General features: G+C 39.2%; 1 protein-coding gene across 2 annotated transcripts in view; it reads right to left on the minus strand.

Annotated features, from left to right (window-relative positions):
* LOC309693827 (contactin-associated protein-like 4) overlaps positions 1 to 19,337 on the minus strand; it is a 139,816-nt gene that overhangs the window by 68,171 nt on the left and 52,308 nt on the right. For both annotated transcript variants that reach the window (XR_014272738.1, XM_082513397.1), the window contains exons 5-6: positions 15,707 to 15,854; positions 12,044 to 12,250 (exon numbers count right to left, since the gene is read on the minus strand). Coding sequence is in view for 1 of the 2 variants with exons in the window: in XM_082513397.1 (XP_082369523.1) it covers positions 12,044 to 12,250; positions 15,707 to 15,854 (355 nt within the window). In the remaining variant the exon portion in view is untranslated. The remainder of the gene's footprint in view (positions 1 to 12,043; positions 12,251 to 15,706; positions 15,855 to 19,337) is intronic.

Here is a 19,337-nt window from a genome sequence, read left to right on the forward strand (position 1 = left end):
TACGCCCTTTCTTCTGTTTGTTGCAAGTTTAATACAAAGCTTAAAACTTCTGATGTTAACACCTTACTGAGCTTTGAGCTTTCTTTTGTTTTTTAACTTGAGTTCGTCACGTTTTCATATTCTTACATCAGGTGGAGTGAAGAAAAACAATTTTATTATTTTATCAGAGAAAATTAAACTAATGATACAGAGGAAGTCTCTCCTGTCAACACAGTTATTGTGATGACTTATTTGATTAGAGTCTGGATGAACAGAAAGAGACACTGCAATCAATACGAGAGGAAAGATGAGAATCTCTTTATGGGCTTTGATTAATGGAAAAATTACTGTGTTGTAGGAGGTAGAGAAGAGGGCCTTACTGGATGGATGTTTCATTAGATGGATGATTTGATTACTGCATGAATGATGGGAAAGAGAAAGCAGGAATCAATATCAGAGATCAGAGGCCAAAACAGAGAATTGCTTTACTAATATTAATAAATAGAGCCATCTCTTTCCATCTCTTCATCAATCTTTCCTCGTGTGTTTTCTGTCTTTCGTATTCTCCAATCGTTTTTGGCTGTGAAATCATCGCCTCTGAGGGAGGAAACTTTTCCAGTTTTGAGGACCTAGTGTTACAAAATTTGAGACTGTCTCAGCTTTTTTGTCATCACAGTCCTCTGTTAGACATAGCTGTTAATTAAACAAGTAGTTTAATTAACAGCTATTTATTTAATCAGCAATGCAGTCAGTTTAACTCAGTATGTTAGATATAAATGATATAATTATGCTGAGCCGTAGAAGAGCTGCAATCAAGAGGTTCCAACAAACATGACAATGAAAAGGAAAACTTGTAAATATTTACAACCTTCCCTTCAAGGTCATCTTCATGTGCACCTCTTCACTACTGTCACTGTGCCTGATATCTTTTAGGTCACTCTGGAAGTCCCACTATAACCAGTTGTGTTGTGGTCCTGAGTCTTTGACCCAGCATTTTATGTTTTTGAGTTGCGTTTGTCGTTGTTTAAGCTTGTAGCTGCTTACTGTTCAGTTGTCGCTTTTGTGTATTTTTTAAAATGTATCCTCCGTTACAGGCATTTTTGTTTGTGCTCTTAGTTTAGTCTTTAAGTGCCTCCCCACGTTTTGTCAAGTCTCTGTCTGTTATGTTTCCCTGTTAAGTTATTTCTTGTTTTATTTGGGTAACATTTGTCTTGTGTGTTCTATGTTCAGCTTTACTTCGCTTGTCTCATTATCCCTGAGTTACACCTGCCATATTTCCCACCTGTTTTTTCCTTAGCCTCATTATCATTTGTCCCTTTGTCCTGTCTCATATCTTCCCAACCTTTGGGATTATTTATCCCAGAAATGTGTTTCTTTGCATTTCTGTAAAAAGTCGAGCAATAAGCTGCATTTGGGTCCACTCCCTGCCTACCACACAGCTGAACCTTGACTACTTGAACTTGTGCATCTTTGCTGGACCCTGCAGTGGATGAAAACTCCAGCCTACTCATTTAGTTAGGTAAAAAGATGAAGTCAGAGCCACGATGGCATGTGCTATCATGGAGGTCAGTTGTGCTGAATGTTGTCAAATGCCTTACTGTAGAACCTTATGTTGACAGTATGACACTGGGGGACAATTTCAATGTGTACAATCTTGTGAATGTCACAAAAAATGACAAACATGCTCCAGGTTATCTCCCCCAACTGATGTGTGGCTTTGGGCTTAGACACTGTGCACTTCTCCTCTGACAATTTCTGGTTGCTGACAGGGTTGTAGCCAAAGCCCCGGCTCTCATTACCAGTGATGATACTTATTAAGGTGACTTCTGAGTCAGTTTGACATATAAGCTGATATTTGCTCTCAACAGGTTTGAATTCTGCATTCATATTGTAGCACAGTGGTGCAGTGGACTGCTGCCTCACATATTCATATTCAAAAGTCCTGATCGGTTGGGGCTGAATTAGAATCTTGTCCAGGCTTTCCATGGTGTAACCTGCCTTTCACTAAATGTTACTCAGCCTCCTTGCAACCTTGGGATAGATAAACAGTTCAGATACACAGATACAAGTAGTCAAAATGGGACTAGGCCAAAAAACAGCAGTCCAAAGATGAACATGTAGAGCTTGGCCAACTACCAGTCAGTATGTTTTTATTTTTTAAATTATTAAGTACCCAGTCATACAAGTCTTTGATCCTATTGATTGAAACCTGATACCAAACGTAATGATTGTATGTTTATTATTATTTATAGTTTATTTTGCCATTCTTCAGGTTAATGGAAAACATGAGTATTTGAATTGTATTTAATACCATTCATTATTCATTATGCCAGTGTTTCCCAACCTTTGGGAGCCACGCCACATATTTCACATTAGAAAAATCACACAGCATCATGTTAGGGCCTTCATCTGGGTTGGAGGTTTCTCCAGGACCCAGGTCAGATTGACTACTTTTTCTTTACAAATATTTATGTATTGCTATTATGTACTGTGTCATCTCACAGCATGACTATTATGTAATTTCTTCTTCACCTTCTTATGTTTTACTGGTAGTTGGCAACCATTTAATTAGAGCAAGGCAGTTGCACTGCCCTCTAGTGGAAGAGAATGTAATTGTTCTGCCGGTTACTCATGCCGATTGCTTAGAGTACTGATCAGATGGAACCAGATCACAGCACACCGGATCACATCTCAGTGGTTGGGAAACACTGTATTATGCACTGTAGATTTATGACCTTCACACTAAATGTGAAGGTCAAGTGTCAGTTCTGATATTTCCACCTTCCAAAACTCTTTTGTCTGCTCACTGTTATATCTCTGCATTAAAACTCTGTGGATCAGAACTTACCAGGTTGTTTAAATAGAACCAATTAATGTAACAGATCACTTAACCTTGCACACACAAAGCCAGGCACCTTACAAGAAACACTTACTCCTACGTGCTGGAATAATCAATAATATACCATAAGGTAAGTATATCCGATTAGACTCCGTGTAACACACATAAACACAGATGATGTTCTGTAGCTGAACGACATCTTATCCCAGAATCAGTCAGAAAATCTATTTTAAACTTTTAAAATATGTGTCATTTGATAAATTGTGCAAGATTTTATTTATGAACATCAGAGAAAAAGACAGAATATCCTGAGTAATTGTCTTCAGCGTATTCACCCGAAGGCCTTACTAGACAAAACTGAGAGAAGATGCAGATCAGATCCATTTTTTAATGACTGAAATCTGACTTAAATGGAAATGTGTGTGCCCACGAGCAAGACGTTGTTGAGAAATAGAGTGGGGAAAAAAGTTTGAAACCTAGTTTAAACTGTGAATGACTGCAGCAGTTCTTCCTCAGACCGGGTCTGCTGTCTCATCATTATAAGTCTGTACTGAACACAAGTTTAAATCATTTTGTCATTCTACTCATGCCCGCAAGACACTATCGCGTCACTGTATCTTGTCTCCTATTCTATTACAGCTACTCAAAATCTGATTGCTCTTATCAGAAAACTGGCTGGTATAATTATTTCAGCAACTGACTGCCATAAAACACCATGTCTGTCACAGAAACTCGCTAATGATTCACAGCTCAGGTCACCAAGTGAGAAGTTTGCAGGAAGATTTTTGCTTCCTCAGAAAGTATTTCTAGTGCTTTTTCCCTCCTGCATCATGTGAAGTGAGGTTAATCATCTTTTTATCTTTTATTTCTTTTCACTTTTTATTGTAGACTTAATTTGCACAATAATCTAAACTAACAAAAATGACACATGCAAAAATCACATTTGGTCACATTAAGAGAAGCTGATCAAACGAAAACCAACAGATACAGGATCATTTCTCATCTTAAAAGAGTCATTTAATATATATTGAGCATTTGAGTGTTGCTATAATTTGGATATTGTGAAATACTGTGGGATTTATTGAATTCTGCTGTCGGGGCTAAGAGCTTAATGTCTTCTTTCCAAAGCTAGCAAAGGTGCAAAGGTTCAAGCTTGCATTATATGTATGTGCTGAAGTAGCTGCCAACAAATTCAAGCATATAGTGGACTATCTGATCTCATTTATCATTTTTATTTACAGGCAATGGGAGAGCCTGTGAGTACTTTGTGAATAGTTCTGTTTTGGGCTTAGAGAGTTCAGTGATCCCAGCAAACATCGCTGAGACAGAAGTTTTGTGTCTCTGGACAAAAATGGTCAAAGGCTGTAGCCAAAAGTGTGATTATGAGGCAGCCAGCCAGAGGAGACACATCAAATAATAGTCCAGTCATACCCTCTCATACAAACCAGGGAAAAACAATCATACAGTACTGTGGAAAGAGCCATCTTTCTTTACATTTTCCTTCTTAGGAACCAGGCTTTCTGTCATTTTTTTAAAGTGGTCTTGACACTTGATCTTCAAGTGATCTCCTCCAGGATTTGTAAAGGTCTTTCAGCAGTCTTTGGTTGTGGTGTTTTCCTCTTCTTGTCTGTCTGGTCTAGGCATCGACTCAAAATTATACGTTTTTGTTTGAAGTGAACTGAAGACAGTCATGAAAAGTGAGTGAAGAACTTATCAGACAGGAACCTCATTGAACCTGAAAAGAAGGCACTAGCCAAAGGACTCCATTTTGCCATTTCTCCACAACAGCTGCCCACAGTGGATCTAATCACAGCCACGAAAACAACAATCCATCCTAGCTCCCCTTGTGGGGAACACACCCCATTACATCAAAAACTCCACTGACTTTACCAACAAGTTCCAGAAACTTCCTCTGGATCCGGATTAAACCAAAATGTTCTTTGATGTGGTTTCACTCTTCACTTGCATACCTGAGGCAGTGGAGACTGTCAGAAAACGACTACAGCAAGACAGTTCCTTAGAAAAGAGAACCAGCTTTACCCCCGATAACATCTGCAAACTGTTAGACCTCTGCGTTACCACCACATATTTTAAATACAACAAGGGTGTCTACAGACAAAAACATGGATGTGCCATGGGCTCTCCGGTGTCACCCACTGTGGCCAACATTTACATGGAGGAAATGGACAGTAAAGCCCTTGGCAGCACGTAGCCACTGGTACAAATACGTGGATGACAACAGGGTCGAAATCAAAAGCCAAGAAGTTTAAGCCTTCACATCAACTCAGTGGATAAAGTTCAACAGGGAAGACACAAAGGACAACAGTTTGCCACTTCAGTACTGTGCTGTGCACGTTGAGGAGAATGGAAACCTCAACACAGAAGTTTACTGGAAGCCCACACACACAGACCAGTACCTACTCTTGGACTTGGACGCGCTGGAACACAAACTTGGAGTAATCAGGACCCTGCAACACTGGGCAGAAAACATTTCCTCAGAGGTAGAAGGGAAAGAAAAGGAACACATACATGTAAAGAAAGCTTTTAAAACATAGTTATCTTAGTTGGGCTTTCATCAAATCAGTGAAGATGAGTTTTAGTCAAGACAGCTCATTGAACGTTTGTATTAATTTACCAAACTGCAGTATAAATCCCTTTTTTTCCTTTTGCGCAAGTACCAGGATGGCCGAGTGGTTAAGGCGTTGGACTTAAGTTCCAATGAGCAAATGCTCTCGTGGGTTCAAACCCCACTCCTGGTACACACCTTTTCCACACCTTGGCTCATGTGATGATCAATAGTGGGCCAATGAACCCTTTAATATACAACTCCCACTAGGGAATCTCCATCATTTGGTCTTAGAAATGAAGAAGCTTCTTGGATGAGAGGTGAAACATCTTCAAGAAACTCAAAGAAGTCTAGTCGCTTTTCTTTCCAAGCTCCTTAGCTGTTAGCATTGTTAAATTTGCTGAACAACAATTAAGTTATAGAAACCTTGCGACCTTGCAACAAGGTCCAGAAAGCTTTTCTAGTCGACATTTAGAAAGGCCATCTGGCCGACAGCTGGGAAAAATCAGACAATTACAGGATGCTTAAATGTAAATTTTGAGATTTCATTCTAGTCATTAAAACAAGCACTTAAAGACACAAACATGTCTGACTTCCCAGCCCAGACTGCTTGAGAATTAAAACTTTCTTTTTTTCTTTTTTTTACTGTGAAGAGGAGATTCATTGCTCTATGTTTTCAGTCTCTACCTCACTGCATTACCTCAGTACTTATAATTCAAAAAACTCACCAGTGAAGCCTCAGATTGTTGTCTTTGCACTGACTTTGGTACAAAATCGCTTTGATAGCTGCAGCTGTAGGTTTTGCATATTAAATATGCAGAAAATTGAGGAAAATTGAAAGAAAAACAAATCTGGCTGTAATAAGTCTGTGACTGTTGATTAATCTTAGTATCTTAAAGTGGACCTTTCAACCTCTACAATATTTTCTGTTATACTGTTACAATCATTGATAGTCACATCAAACAAGGTCATCCATCCATCCATTCTCTTCCACTTATCGGGGTTGCAGGAGCATTGGAGCCTATTCTCGCTACCATAGGGTGAGAGGCAGGTTATACCCTGGACAAATCAACAAGACCAAAGAAGGCCAAAGATTCAAAATAATAAAGGCGAAATATGTGCAGCAATCGCAAATGTAGGCTTCACGCTGCTCTCAGTTCTTGCTTTCAGACAGTTTTTCTACTCTTGGCTCTCTATGATGCAAATGGTGCTGATATCTGTAATATGGTGGCACGTTGCTCTGACTGTGACCACACAGGCCCCATCCACCTGATATTCAAAATGACTAAAACAGTCTCTATTGCAAGGTGCAGGAAATTTCAAGAAAGCTGTCTTAAAGGCATCGAGAAGGGAGCAAGAACAGCTTGTTTCAGAGAGTAAATGAACTGAGAGGTTGAACCAAAGCCCAGCATAACATAAACATTTCAAATATGTTTTGAAATGAAATGATATATGAAATAATGAAAACTAGTCCAAGAATTTAAAAAAAGGAGATGGAAATGAGCATAAAAGGTCCTCTTAAAAGCTAACTTCAAAATTAATTCTCTTCAAATGTATATTCAGTTAACCCAAATTTATAAAGGCCCCTGGGTTTATAAGTTGAATGAACTTAAAACGACCTGCTGTAAAGTAAACTTTTATTGGAATTTCTTTTGTGGGGTAGTGTGATATTTGCTGTGAGATTTCATAACATGTTTAGCTGCCAACGCAGTGTCACAAAATAAGATTGGCCAATAATTACACCCTGCAGTGCAGCCAAGTAGGTGACTGTGACTAATGACCTGGTTACTACTTTCATATCTAGGAAGCAAGTAACAAGGCTTCTTTATGTGCTGGGGCTTTCCATACAGTCAGCTATGTATTTAAACTTCTAGTCCTTATATATTCACTACACATACCTGCTGCAATCACACAGATTCCATCAAGAATGCAATTATCTAAAAAGAGATGGTCGACAAATTGGCAACGAGTGACAGGAGAGGTGATTTTTTTAATTTCTCTCATGCAGAAAATTATAATTGGTTAATAAGTAAAAGGAGAGTGACAGGGGCAGGAATTAATCACATTATTTAAAGTACTGAACTGCTGAAGGTACTAGCATCTGCTAAAAAGTAATTCATCTACCACCTAGTTTTTAATTTGTATTTTGGTTCCTCAGTCATCAGGACAGACCTGCTGTTTGTGCAGGGTTGTTACTCAGTGTTGCCTCATAATGTGGACAGCATCTGCTCCAGGAGGGTCAGACCTGGATGTGTTAGTGTTAGTACAAAAGTGCACAAAGCAGATGACCCGAATTGCACAATTCGTAACCTAAAAACTTTGTGCAGAAAAGTGAAAAAGAGAGAGAGGGAGAAAAATGTAGAAAATATGAGGCAGAAAGATGAAGGACTGAAAAATGGTTTACGGAAGCTTTTGAAATAACATAAGAGGAAAAGAATTGCTCTGGCATATCCAAAAGACAGAGATACATAACAATGAAGGAAAACAGAAAAGATGGTTGGAGAGAATATCAAAAAGGTCTTTGTGTGTGTCAAGAAGGCAAGACAGGAGAATGAAAATTAAAGTACAACTAAAAACAGCCAAAGTGTCTCTTCTGATTAAAAATAAATAAATAAATAAAACACTGAGATGTGGGCAGAGAAACTCAGAAAAACAACACTAATTAAATCAGAAAAAGTCTTGCTGAGAAACAGGGTGGAGAGGAACAGAAAGAGAAACCACAATGAAAGCTCTGTTGCTATTATTTCAAAGGACTTGGGATGTTGCTATGTTGAGTACGTGTGTTTGTTCACACTAGGGATGTTTCTTATGACTAATTTACTAGTTGATTAGATGGGAAGAAAAATTCTAACTAATCAACCAGTCTGCAAGTATGAAAACAATAAGAAGGCATTTAAATCCAAGTCAATCTAATGGATGAGGTTAAACATGGACAATAATCAAAATGCAGCTGAAAAGTGTGACGCCATGCATAACACTGTACACGCTCAGTGTCAGATGCTGAGTGTTGCTAACATTAGCAGTGGTTGTGCCAGCTGCCTTCTTTCCCTGCAAATTAACATCCACCCGCTGTGCTAGATGTAGTTCTGCATTGCTCTGGGCGAGCGGTAATCTGCCAGCTTATTCTGAGGCAACAAGGCAGAGAGGGCTGGTGTCATCTGCTCGGGCTAAAAGTCTGTGTAACATCTGCATAACATCTCAGAAGTGACAGTTAACTGGCAGTGTAAAATAATACAATTAGAATAATTGCTCCACCAAGTATGTATAGCAAGGGTGGCAGTATTTAAAAACCTAGTCAACTAGTCGCTCACACCCCTGGTTCAAAAAGGGGAGGCAAAAACTGGAAGGTGAATGGCCAGCTTGGCTAAATAGCAAAATGAAAGGGGGGGCAAACATTACATTTTCAGCCAATAGGAGGATGATATGTCCTCAGCATCGATGGCAATGCCAATGATACCTAGCTAACAGCAGTACACTTACCATACATTTTTGTATGTTTTCTATTACATGCTATATGGTGAAGTCAGAGCCAACATAACAGCAAAACTTTAACAAAATGTATAATTAACTGCAGTCATTTGTTTTAATGTCATTTCTTTTAAGTCTATAATTGAGATCAAACCACCCTGATGGGTTACTGAACAAGTACAGGGGTCCCTTGTTTATCCTCATTTATCGCGGGAGTTACGTTCTAAAAATCCGCGAAGTAGCCAACTTTATTGTTTACAATTATTATGGATGTTTTATGGCTGTAAAACCCGTCACTACACCCTTTATACACTTTTCTCCGACAGGCTTGAACATGTTCACACTTTTCTCTATGGTTTAAACACTGCAAAAGTTCAAACCTTCGTAGAAAAATAAGTCCATTGTTATAAAATAAAACCAAAGGGACCAATGGTGCAAAACGTTTCATCGACATTTTTGTGTTTATGTGAGAAATCTTACAAACATACAGTACAGCACTTCAGAGTCACACTGCTGGCGATCGAAGATTAAGATAAATTTGACAAACTGAATGCATTCTGTACTGCACAGGAGACACGACACAAGATTGATTGACAATGGTCTACAGCCAATCAGGACGCCGAACACAATGCGCTGTTAAAAAAAAAAAGCATGCAAAATTGCACCAAAAAAATCAGCGAAACAGCGAGACCGCGAAAGGTGAACCGCGTTATAGCGAGGGACCCCTGTACACAGTGTATATCCCATATGGAAGCATACTAGAGAAATGATGCCTAATCTGATTAAGTTAGAGCGCTCTTGTTATAATTGATTTAAGTTTCTTGAAGGTGACAGCCCACCTTCAGAAAGCTCTTCAAGGTGATCAACTTCCTACAATGACATTTTGAAAAAGTCTAGGTCATTTTTTGAGGCGGTAGGGTTTCTTTGCTGCCTGCGTTGAGTGCTGGAGGGGACATAGCGAATGTTGTTTAAGAAGTCGTAACCTTTCTTTAAGATGTTACTTTCTTTAAGGATGTGCAAAACAAGTTTTACAGTCTCAGAGAAGAGACACAGCAATGTCTCTGACAGATGGATGAAAGGTAGAACAGATGACGGATACATGAGGGAGGGATGGGAGATAAAGATGCAGAGATGAAGAGCATTTGTGAGAAATAGAAGTCAGGGGGTGGATAAAAGGGAAGATGAAAGCAAATAGGAGGCGATGGAGGAATCACTTTTAGTAGACATGAAATGGTGAGAGGGCAAAAAGATGGAAAGATAGATGGATGAAAAGACCTGATGGGAATCCTGATGACTGGCAAGCCATATGTTAACGATGGCAGTCTGACAGCCTCTGGTTTAACCCTATTCACACACACACACACACACACACACACACACACACACACACACACACACACACACACACACACACACACACACACACACAATCTATACAGACTGTAAGCCATGCATCAAGGCTTACAGAGTCCAGCCCCAACACATGCTACAGTGAATGGGTACCATCCATCACGGCTGTAACTAGACAGAGATGCAGCAGCAGCCAAGACTAAACCAATCAGATGGCAGTGTGTGTAACGACCATCTCAAACCAAAAACAATCTAAAGTTATTTTAGAGTTTGAGCTGTCCTCAAACTTATACAGATGTTTTTTACCAATACAACCCTGAAGTGACAAAAAACCTCTGTGTGCTAAAATAACATAGAATACCAGAACCAGAAAATAAAAACAGAAATAGCATGTTTCTTCTCAGAGGAAATGTGCTTAACTGCAAAATCGGTGTGCTAAAAATGCTCTTACCAACTGCAGTAGCATGTCTGAGTGCTAAGATGCCTTTCTTTTGTCTATTTGTGTACAAACCGCTGAAAGGATTAAAAAAAACCTGACGTAGTTACTGCTTGATTATCAGTTTGATTAAAAAAATCTTACATATGGACACTCAAAAAGCCTCTTAGACTAAAATGTATACTTATGTCAAATATCAAGAACCACATTGCATTTTTACATGTTGCCATTCTTTATACTTCAAATATTTGTTCATAAATGGAAAGTCAGAGCAACAACAAGCATTACTGATAACAGATAACCTTTAAAGGTATCACACAGAAAGAAAATAAGATCAGTGGTTATGTAGCAGCTGGGAGCTCCACAAATAGCTTGACAATATGATGCAAAGAATGATGAGCCATCAGATGATTTTAGCTTCCATTGAGACCAGCTGATCTTCGGGGACTGCAGGGAAATTTGAGTTAAGAGCCAGAGCTAATGCTATGCTGCTTTTTTGTGCATAGGGTGCAGTTAAAAAAAATCTGGCAATCTACCATTTAAAAAATACCAAACATATAGGTTCCCTCCAACCAGCTGACCTCTGCAAGCACCTTACAATTAAAAATGGTTGTCCAGAAGCTGAGGATGTTGCATGCTCAACCACCGGGACACCAGTTGGTCACTGCAACTATTTGCAATGGGTCGCTTAATGTAACAGAAATTCAGTGCAATCACCAGATCACCACCACTCTAGTGTGACAGTGCCATTACATGTATTATGTGTGTGCTTTTGATTTCAGCACACAGAAAAACATCAACTTTCAATCTGACCAGACAGACTGGCAATAGTACAACAGTTTTCAGGAGAGTGCAAAGCTTTGAAGCCCAAAGGAGGCACAGAAGGACAGGAATGGGACAGTCACATCGCAAATTAACCCACAGCATTAGACAGTCAACACAGTTTACTGTAGTGTCCTGGGGTGTCTAAAAATACAGGAGTCGTTTGGTGAAACTGACACAGTCTTGACTCGCGACCTTCCAGTATATCCTCCCTGTGATGGTGTCCTCCTTACCAAAATCAAGCTGAAGAGTCACTGTTTTCACACAACGAGGAAGAAAGCATGCAGTGAAGGGGCACGTGTGCAGGGGAAGTTCCACTGTGTGATCTAAAAAAGGCAGTAGCACTGGACATGTACCAGATTATGACCCCGACTAGGAGATCAGACAAATTTATATCAGGTTATAGTTTTGGCCAATAACGTATCTTTTTTGTGTCTATTTCTTTAAATACATTTTTTTAAAAGAGGTTTTTAATAAATCTGTCCCACGTTTTTCTCTTAAATACCATTACTTCTACTCCAGTATGTATGAGGAAAAGTCTGCTTCCATAAATGGCTACCATTATGTTTGTGTTGTGTTGTACCTTGTCTGAGCAGCAGCTGTAGCTTTCCTCTCTCTAACTCCAGGCTGAGGCTGACGCCTTGCTGCCCCTCTGCATGCAGCAGTATCCCAGAATTCCTCAGGGTTTTAAACTTCAGAGAGACAACCTCTTTGGATGTCTGCCACGGCCCGGGACTCAGCCTGTACACCAGGCTGCTGCTGCCACCGTTTAGGCTCACCACATCAGAGGCTAAAAATCAAAAACAAAATAGATTTCATGATAAAAGAAACGAGAGCAAAACATTGAAACCAGAATCTTAAGCAAAAGCTTAACAGTTCATATCATATAACCCTGAAACAGACAACAGTCCTTGTGTTTGTGCAATTTTCCTACAGCATCAGATTGTTCAAAGCTCTGACTAATAACTGGGTGTCAGAATTGCTATTAATACCATGTAATATTCTAATTCAAGGTTCTTAAATAATGCTTATGCTACCCTGCATAAACTCACAGTTACTCACACTTGTTACTCATCTACTTGTACCTGTAATTCTGTGGTTGTAGCAGACAATTTGTTAAACAGCGAGGGAAAACCTTGCAGCAAGGACTGAATCTGTATTCTGCTTAACACTTTTCATCAAGAAGGCTCTCAGTTACTGCGTGCTGCTCGCTGGGGATTTGGGCTGAGGTCATGTGAGGAAAACGGTGTAGGTGGTAAAGAATGAACTGCAAATACTGAACTGTTTAAAGAGAGCTGCGGCTGAGTACAGCATCAAAAGCCTTTTCAATTGTACAACTAATTTCTCCGACTGAATGTTTCTTAATGGACTTGGCAACTCTTTGGCTTCCTAAGGCTTACAATCAGCCAACCACTTTGCTTGCAGTAATGCTCTTATTGCATTGTACAGTGTATTTCCTGCTGATTGCAGAGCAGTAGGCTTGGGCTCAGAAGCACTGAGTCATCCTCTGCGACTGAAAGCTAAAAAACATTACTTGAAGTCGACTCTGTGGACTATCAAGCCATTCTAATTAAGTCCCAGATTACATTTTGTTCTACAATATTACGTATTATGTAATTACAATCAGCCATATCCCTGTAATTATCCCCAGAACATATTGTTGATTATTTTTGACTCACTACCTGCGTACTGAAATAGCACTGGACATAGTGAGTGCAGTAATTAGCTGGACATAGTTTTACACACATATATTTGATTGATTGCAGTAAATATAATCATAGAAACACACACATATGACAATGGGAAGAAATTAATAAAAAATACATAAATAGAGGAGACAAGTCCCTGTAGCTATGCTGTTGCTTTCTAGCATCAGTTAATTAGCAGAGAGCAATTTAGACTGGTATGAATATCATACTTCAAAGACATGTGGTTATCAGCAAGAAGGCCTACAAAATGGACTAGTCTGGCCCATGGGATGGTTTCAGGAATACTGCAGAGAAGATGGGGAAGAATGTTTGTATTTCCCACTGTTTGCTTCTGTAGGAAGCATTGGGTTACAGGTTGTTAAGAATAGAGGACGTCAAGGGACTGGTTGTCCAATTCTTAATGTCATTTGAGTCAGAGATCTGAATCATAATCGATGTTTAGCCTTCCTAAAATCAAACTGGACTTGTTGTTCTATAGATCTGGAGGTATTTTTATAGTGCTCCTGCACACTTAAGATTAACTTGCGCTTTAATAACTTAAACATTTGATACCTCTGTATTGCAAGCTGCAGACAGCACAATTGTCTGTGTCTACATTTAAGACAAACTATCCCATGGGTGGTAATAATTTAACTCCAAAAGTCATCCTCGTGGTGCCAAGAAAATAATCTTTACTCCATGACTCACTGTATAAACTTTAAATCCATCCAGCAGATGCTGGTATCTTTCAGGACCAGCTTAACCACCTACTGTCATTTACAGACTTTTGACGCTAGTGCAAAAAGAAATCTTCCTTTCACAGAAAAATGCTCTTTTGCTGAAGATGTAGTGAAAATACTCCTCATTTATACTCCATTATTCTGCCTTCTTACAGTGTTTTACACTATTAGCAAATAATACAGATCATCACACTTCCAGCACTTCCAGAAACCAAAAAGCTCTGGTGTGTGGCTAATTCCACTAATTAACTTTTTAATCATGAATAGGTTTTTTTTTTGTTCAGGTTTGCATGGATTTTAAGAAGTTTAAACTCTCATGTAGGCCAGGGAAAATGTTCTCCATCCATTCTTATAATGTTAACTACAAAACACATTATTTTGTGTTTCCTTAAAAAAGACTAATATCCACCGAGCATTTACATTCAGTGCATTTCTCACACTGTGGCAAACCGTTTGTCACCAGCAGCTATATCGCAGCTCCCTGCGATGTATTACATTTGTTTTTCCGGGGAGGATTCTGCCGTGAATGCTGCATTAGTTTTCTGCAGGAACACCAGGAATCTTCTCTGACAACTGTGACACCAGCTGATAAATATAGCACACAAATATATCCGTAAGTAACTTTTGAATATTTCCAAACGACTATAGGCTATTCATCAAAATCCATGTTTTAATGTTTCTCCAAATCCATCTTCTTCTCACGCAGACAACAGTAAATACAGTTAAATAAGGATATATACAATGGTTTTAGCATAAATCATCTTTATACTTGGCAGATTACATGTGATGAAGATGCAAGTACAAGATGTAAGACTATAAAGACAATACAGATGTCACGTAAAAGTGGCGATCACCAAGAACAAACTAAAGAAAACCTGAGGACACTGTTGGTACAGTTTCACACTGCCGGGTTGTTTTTATTAGAAGAACAAAGAGTCTTATAAGAAAAGAAGACTATGTGTCTTCTTCTAAGAGTGACATTCAGTATGAATTAGAAATAAATGGAAAAAGTAGAACACTTTCAAAAGACATCTTTTGAAACCAAGTCGTATTTGTGAAATTGCTTTTTCTTTTTTAGTATATTCAAAGCAAACGAGCTGATGTCCTTTTATTTTTATACTTCTATTTTAATATTCCACTCAGAGTACAGCCGGCGAAATATAGGCGGAAACTTGAAATAATACACAGAGACGGCTGTGGAGGAAATCCCAGGAAACTGTGTTTGCACATGAATAGTTATTGTTTGCTAAGTATATTCTAGCATGTATATGTAAATATATGGAGTTGCTTTTGATATTCATGAGTATGTCGTGTTTTGATTAGAGCACAGAAATCAGGGCAGAGCAGCAAATGAACGCTGAGAAGACAAAAGACTACAAACACCTGCTCGTTTAAGAAAATGAGCAAAGCCTGTACGTCTGACTGTACACTTTAGCTGTAAAGGGAATAAAGACCAGGATGAAGAGGAGTTCCATTCATTGAAAATATAGTCTAATGTGTTTAAAGTCATGCTGAGTCAAGAGGATTCATATTTTATATGGAAAAAAAACAACAACTCACATATGTTATGTAACTGAATGTGAATAAATCTGACAGCAATGCTTATGTGCAAAACCAATGTCGTATTTGTTTAGTTCATTGTACTGATGCTACGGCTGCTGGGGCCAGCATGTATAAAAGCAGCTCTTAACTCTTAACAAAAGGCTTTCAGTGAAAGAAAAGCAGCCCAATAACAAAATCATGAAATGTATACATTTCTCAAGAAAAGACTGAATAAAATTCAGGTGATCCAGTCGGGATAAAGAAGACAGAACTTACTGTAAGGACATCCGTAGGTTTCCAGTCGCAGTCCGATCCGTCCGCTGGGATTCCAGTCCAGAGGAATGAGGCGGAGAAAACGTGCAATCGCTGGTTGCTGCAGCTTGTATTGAACCACATTGTCTGCATTGCTGTTACCTGGAAATGACTAAAAACATACAAGCAGAGAAAAAAAATGACATGTAAATATTTACATATATAAATATTTGCACTGGAAATTCAAGTTTTTTGGTTTCCTGTTTGTAGGTTGCCCAACCAGTCTACATGTGTTTTGTGGACTTTGAGAAGGTATTCGACCATGTCCCTCGGGGGGTCCTGTAGGGGGTGCTCCTGGAGTATGGGGTGTCTGGCCCATTGCTATGGGCCATTCTGTCCTTATACAGCAGTTGCAAGAGCTTGGCCTGCATAGCCGGCAATAAGTCGGACTCGTTCCTGGTGGGTGATGGGCTCCGCCAAGGCTGCCCGACGCTGTACCGATCTGTTGTGGTGAAGAGAGAGCTGAGTGTAAAAGCGAAGCTCTCAATTTACCAGTCGATCTACGCCCCTACCCTCACCTAAGATCACAAGCTGTGGGTAGTGACCGAAAGAACGAGATCCTGAATACAAGCGGCGGAAATGGGCTTCTTCCGAAGGGTGGCTGGCCTCTCCCTTAGAGATAGGGTGAGAAGTTCGGCGATTCGGGAGGGGCTCAGAGTAGAGCCGCTGCTCCTCCACATCGAAAGGAGCCAGATGAGGTGGTGGCTGGGGAGAGGGAGGTCTGGGCTTCTCTGCTTGGGCTGCTGCCCCGGATAAGCGGAAGAAAATGGATTGTAATGTGCTTGCAGTCCGAGCTTTCTTGACCAATCGTGTTTGAGGAAGCTTTGAGGGCATATAATTCACACTGTATAATCCACATTCCCAATAATATAATAATATATCAACCAAGACTACTGTCGGCGTATCTTTTTGTTGTTTGCTTTCTGTTAATTTTTTTTTGCATTGTTGAAGAATGAATGGCTGGGGGAAGAGGAGGTCTTTGATTGGGTGTCTTGTGGCTCCACCTAAAGTCCTGACATATTGGAAAATCTCCCCCAGGGACTAAGCCACAAGAGTAGCCTATGACTGCAATCATCTTGATATTAAAGAGTAAGATATGATATGATATATGTAGCAAGCTGTAATGTTTATCATGTCAAAATTTTCCCACATTCACCAAAGCATCGAAAGCAAAAATATAAAAGCAGTAAAGTAACATTTTTAATTGACGATAAATCGGTAAGTGTTAAGGAAGCACCGAAATAACTGAAAATCATTTAGCAGCTGTCCCTCAACAAGATCAACCGTCCCATTAGCATCATTAAAAGGGGACATTTACTGTGTACAGGGTCAAATACATCCACATGTAGTGCAATTACTGATGCAATATTCACAATATTCTTTCCTTGCTCTGATACTCCTTTAATCACAACGCTATTCCACCTTTTTGTTGAAACAAATAAGAGTTTTGTGTCTGACTGTGGACTATTTCAATCTTTAATCAATGGGCTGTAAAAGCAGGACGATCAATAGTAGTGATTCAGCTTCTGAGATGGAGGGTCAGCGCTTTTTCTGTATTTCTAAAAACACAAATTTATGATTATTTGTAGCTTTTTTATTTGATTTAATCTCAAGGTCATCCAATCTAGGCTGTTTTATCTAGTTCTCACTTGGCTTACCACCTATGTAGCCACACAGCGCTTTTAATTGGGTAAAATGAAAGGCAGAGATATGCCATCTGTGTTGTACTTAAATGTATAAAATAAAGCTGATCACACTGGCAGCTTATATAATGACCATGTTAAGGACACAGCACATTTCCATTAGGAATTGGAGACACACCATGCTGTATAGAAAAAGCTGTTTCTGATGGGCAGATGAGGCAGGAAGCAGAGGTGAGGGGGAAGTTTAACAGCAGTTTGTATCTTTTCAGATTTGGAAACTTTTCCTTTGAGGAAATTATATTCATTAACCTACTTTATGCTAAAATCCTTCCATAAAATGTGGAGTGTTAGCAGCGAATTGGTTTGTCGGTCTCTCTCAGACTCTGGGCATAATGCCTGATGGATTTCTTTCCATCTCCTCCATCTGGCTATCTACCCTAATTACATGCCTCCCTTGAAGTTGACACGCAGGTTAACTCGCTCTCCCAATACTGAATAAAACTTAGACACTTAATTAACTTATTAATTCCTCTGTAATCAAAATAAAGTGAATTGGATCACATCATATGATGAAAAGAGACTCTATGTTTGACTGAAAGGAAAAAAAAACATTCAATGTGAAATCTGAGAATTCATTTTTGAGACTTTTATGTATGATTTAGTTCACTTTGTTCTTTAGAGGATGAAAACTTTAAACTCTTGGTCTTTTGAAACATCTGAAAATCCTCACATATAACATGATACTGATGCTCTCTTAAAAGAAAACATATACTCAGCTCTTAAAGCATTCTTATGTTTAAGAAGCTGAAAACAGCTGAAATTTTAAGTGGAAAGCTATTATAAGGTAAAAAAGAAAAGAAAAGACTAAAGCAGTTAATCTGCAACATCAGCGAAGTTTGGAATAAATTGTATTATTTGTATCATGTGATCCAATTGCACCAGGTTTTTCTTAACAGGAATGTTCCATTAATGTTAGGAGGTTTTTGATACTACATGTTCCTTTGAAGAGACTAAAAGAACAATAGATGATTGTTAAAATAACAGCATGTTGTTTGCAGACAGGATGTGAGCATAAATATTCTGACTCAAAGATGAAAAATTTGTGAACCAGACCTGCAACCTTGACTCAAGACAGAGACCTCATCAGAGAGGAGGAGAAGGCATTACTACATTACTTTAAAGTGCTGGAATTCAGGGCCAGTGCTGTTCTGCTGAGAAAAATCCGATACAGAATTGTTTAGGAGTGTAAGAGTAATGTTTCTGTTCGTATGGAGTTGAGTGAAAGCTGCAGTCCAAAAAAATGAGAGGCTGAGTGTTTCATTTGCTCAAAGCATTGAGGCAAACAGCAGGAAGGATGCACCAGAGTGATGAGTATCAGTGGAAAATGACAGAGGGGGAAGAGAATCACCTGGCGAGAAGAAGGAGGGCGACAAGCAGTAAAGACAGCAAATAAGAAAACAAAATAAAGTAATAAAGGGAATTTGAGAAACAGGGAAAAGTGAAAAGAGCAGGACTTGTTTCCTCATCTTCAGCCCTCCAGGCAAGAGAAAGCAAACAGATAAAGAGGAATGAGACAATAAAGAAAAGATGGATTGCAGTATTTCCAAGCACCCACGGGCTTCTGAGGAAAAAGAGAGAGAGAGAAAAAAGATGTCATCCTCAGAGAGGAAGAGGAAAACAACAAATTCCCTTCCCTGGTCTTCTGCCCACTAAAGCAAAAGTTGCAAATGATCCAGGAACTCTGCCATTAACTTTCTCTTCTGGAAGAGTCTTTATGCCTGGCTGACAAATTCACAAATTTCCGAAATCCTTTGAAATGTGACTGGGTTTGTAGAGAACTTGTGTAGCACCTCAGATCAAGATGTTTTTAAACTGTTAGGAGCAGTTTCCTCTGCTTTCTCAGAAAAGATCCACAGTTCTGAGATTAGTTGGATTAAAACTCAGCTCGACTT

The sequence above is a fragment of the Aulonocara stuartgranti genome, assembly GCF_965226115.1.
Source record: "Aulonocara stuartgranti genome assembly, chromosome: 18".
NCBI classification, from domain to species: domain Eukaryota; kingdom Metazoa; phylum Chordata; class Actinopteri; order Cichliformes; family Cichlidae; genus Aulonocara; species Aulonocara stuartgranti.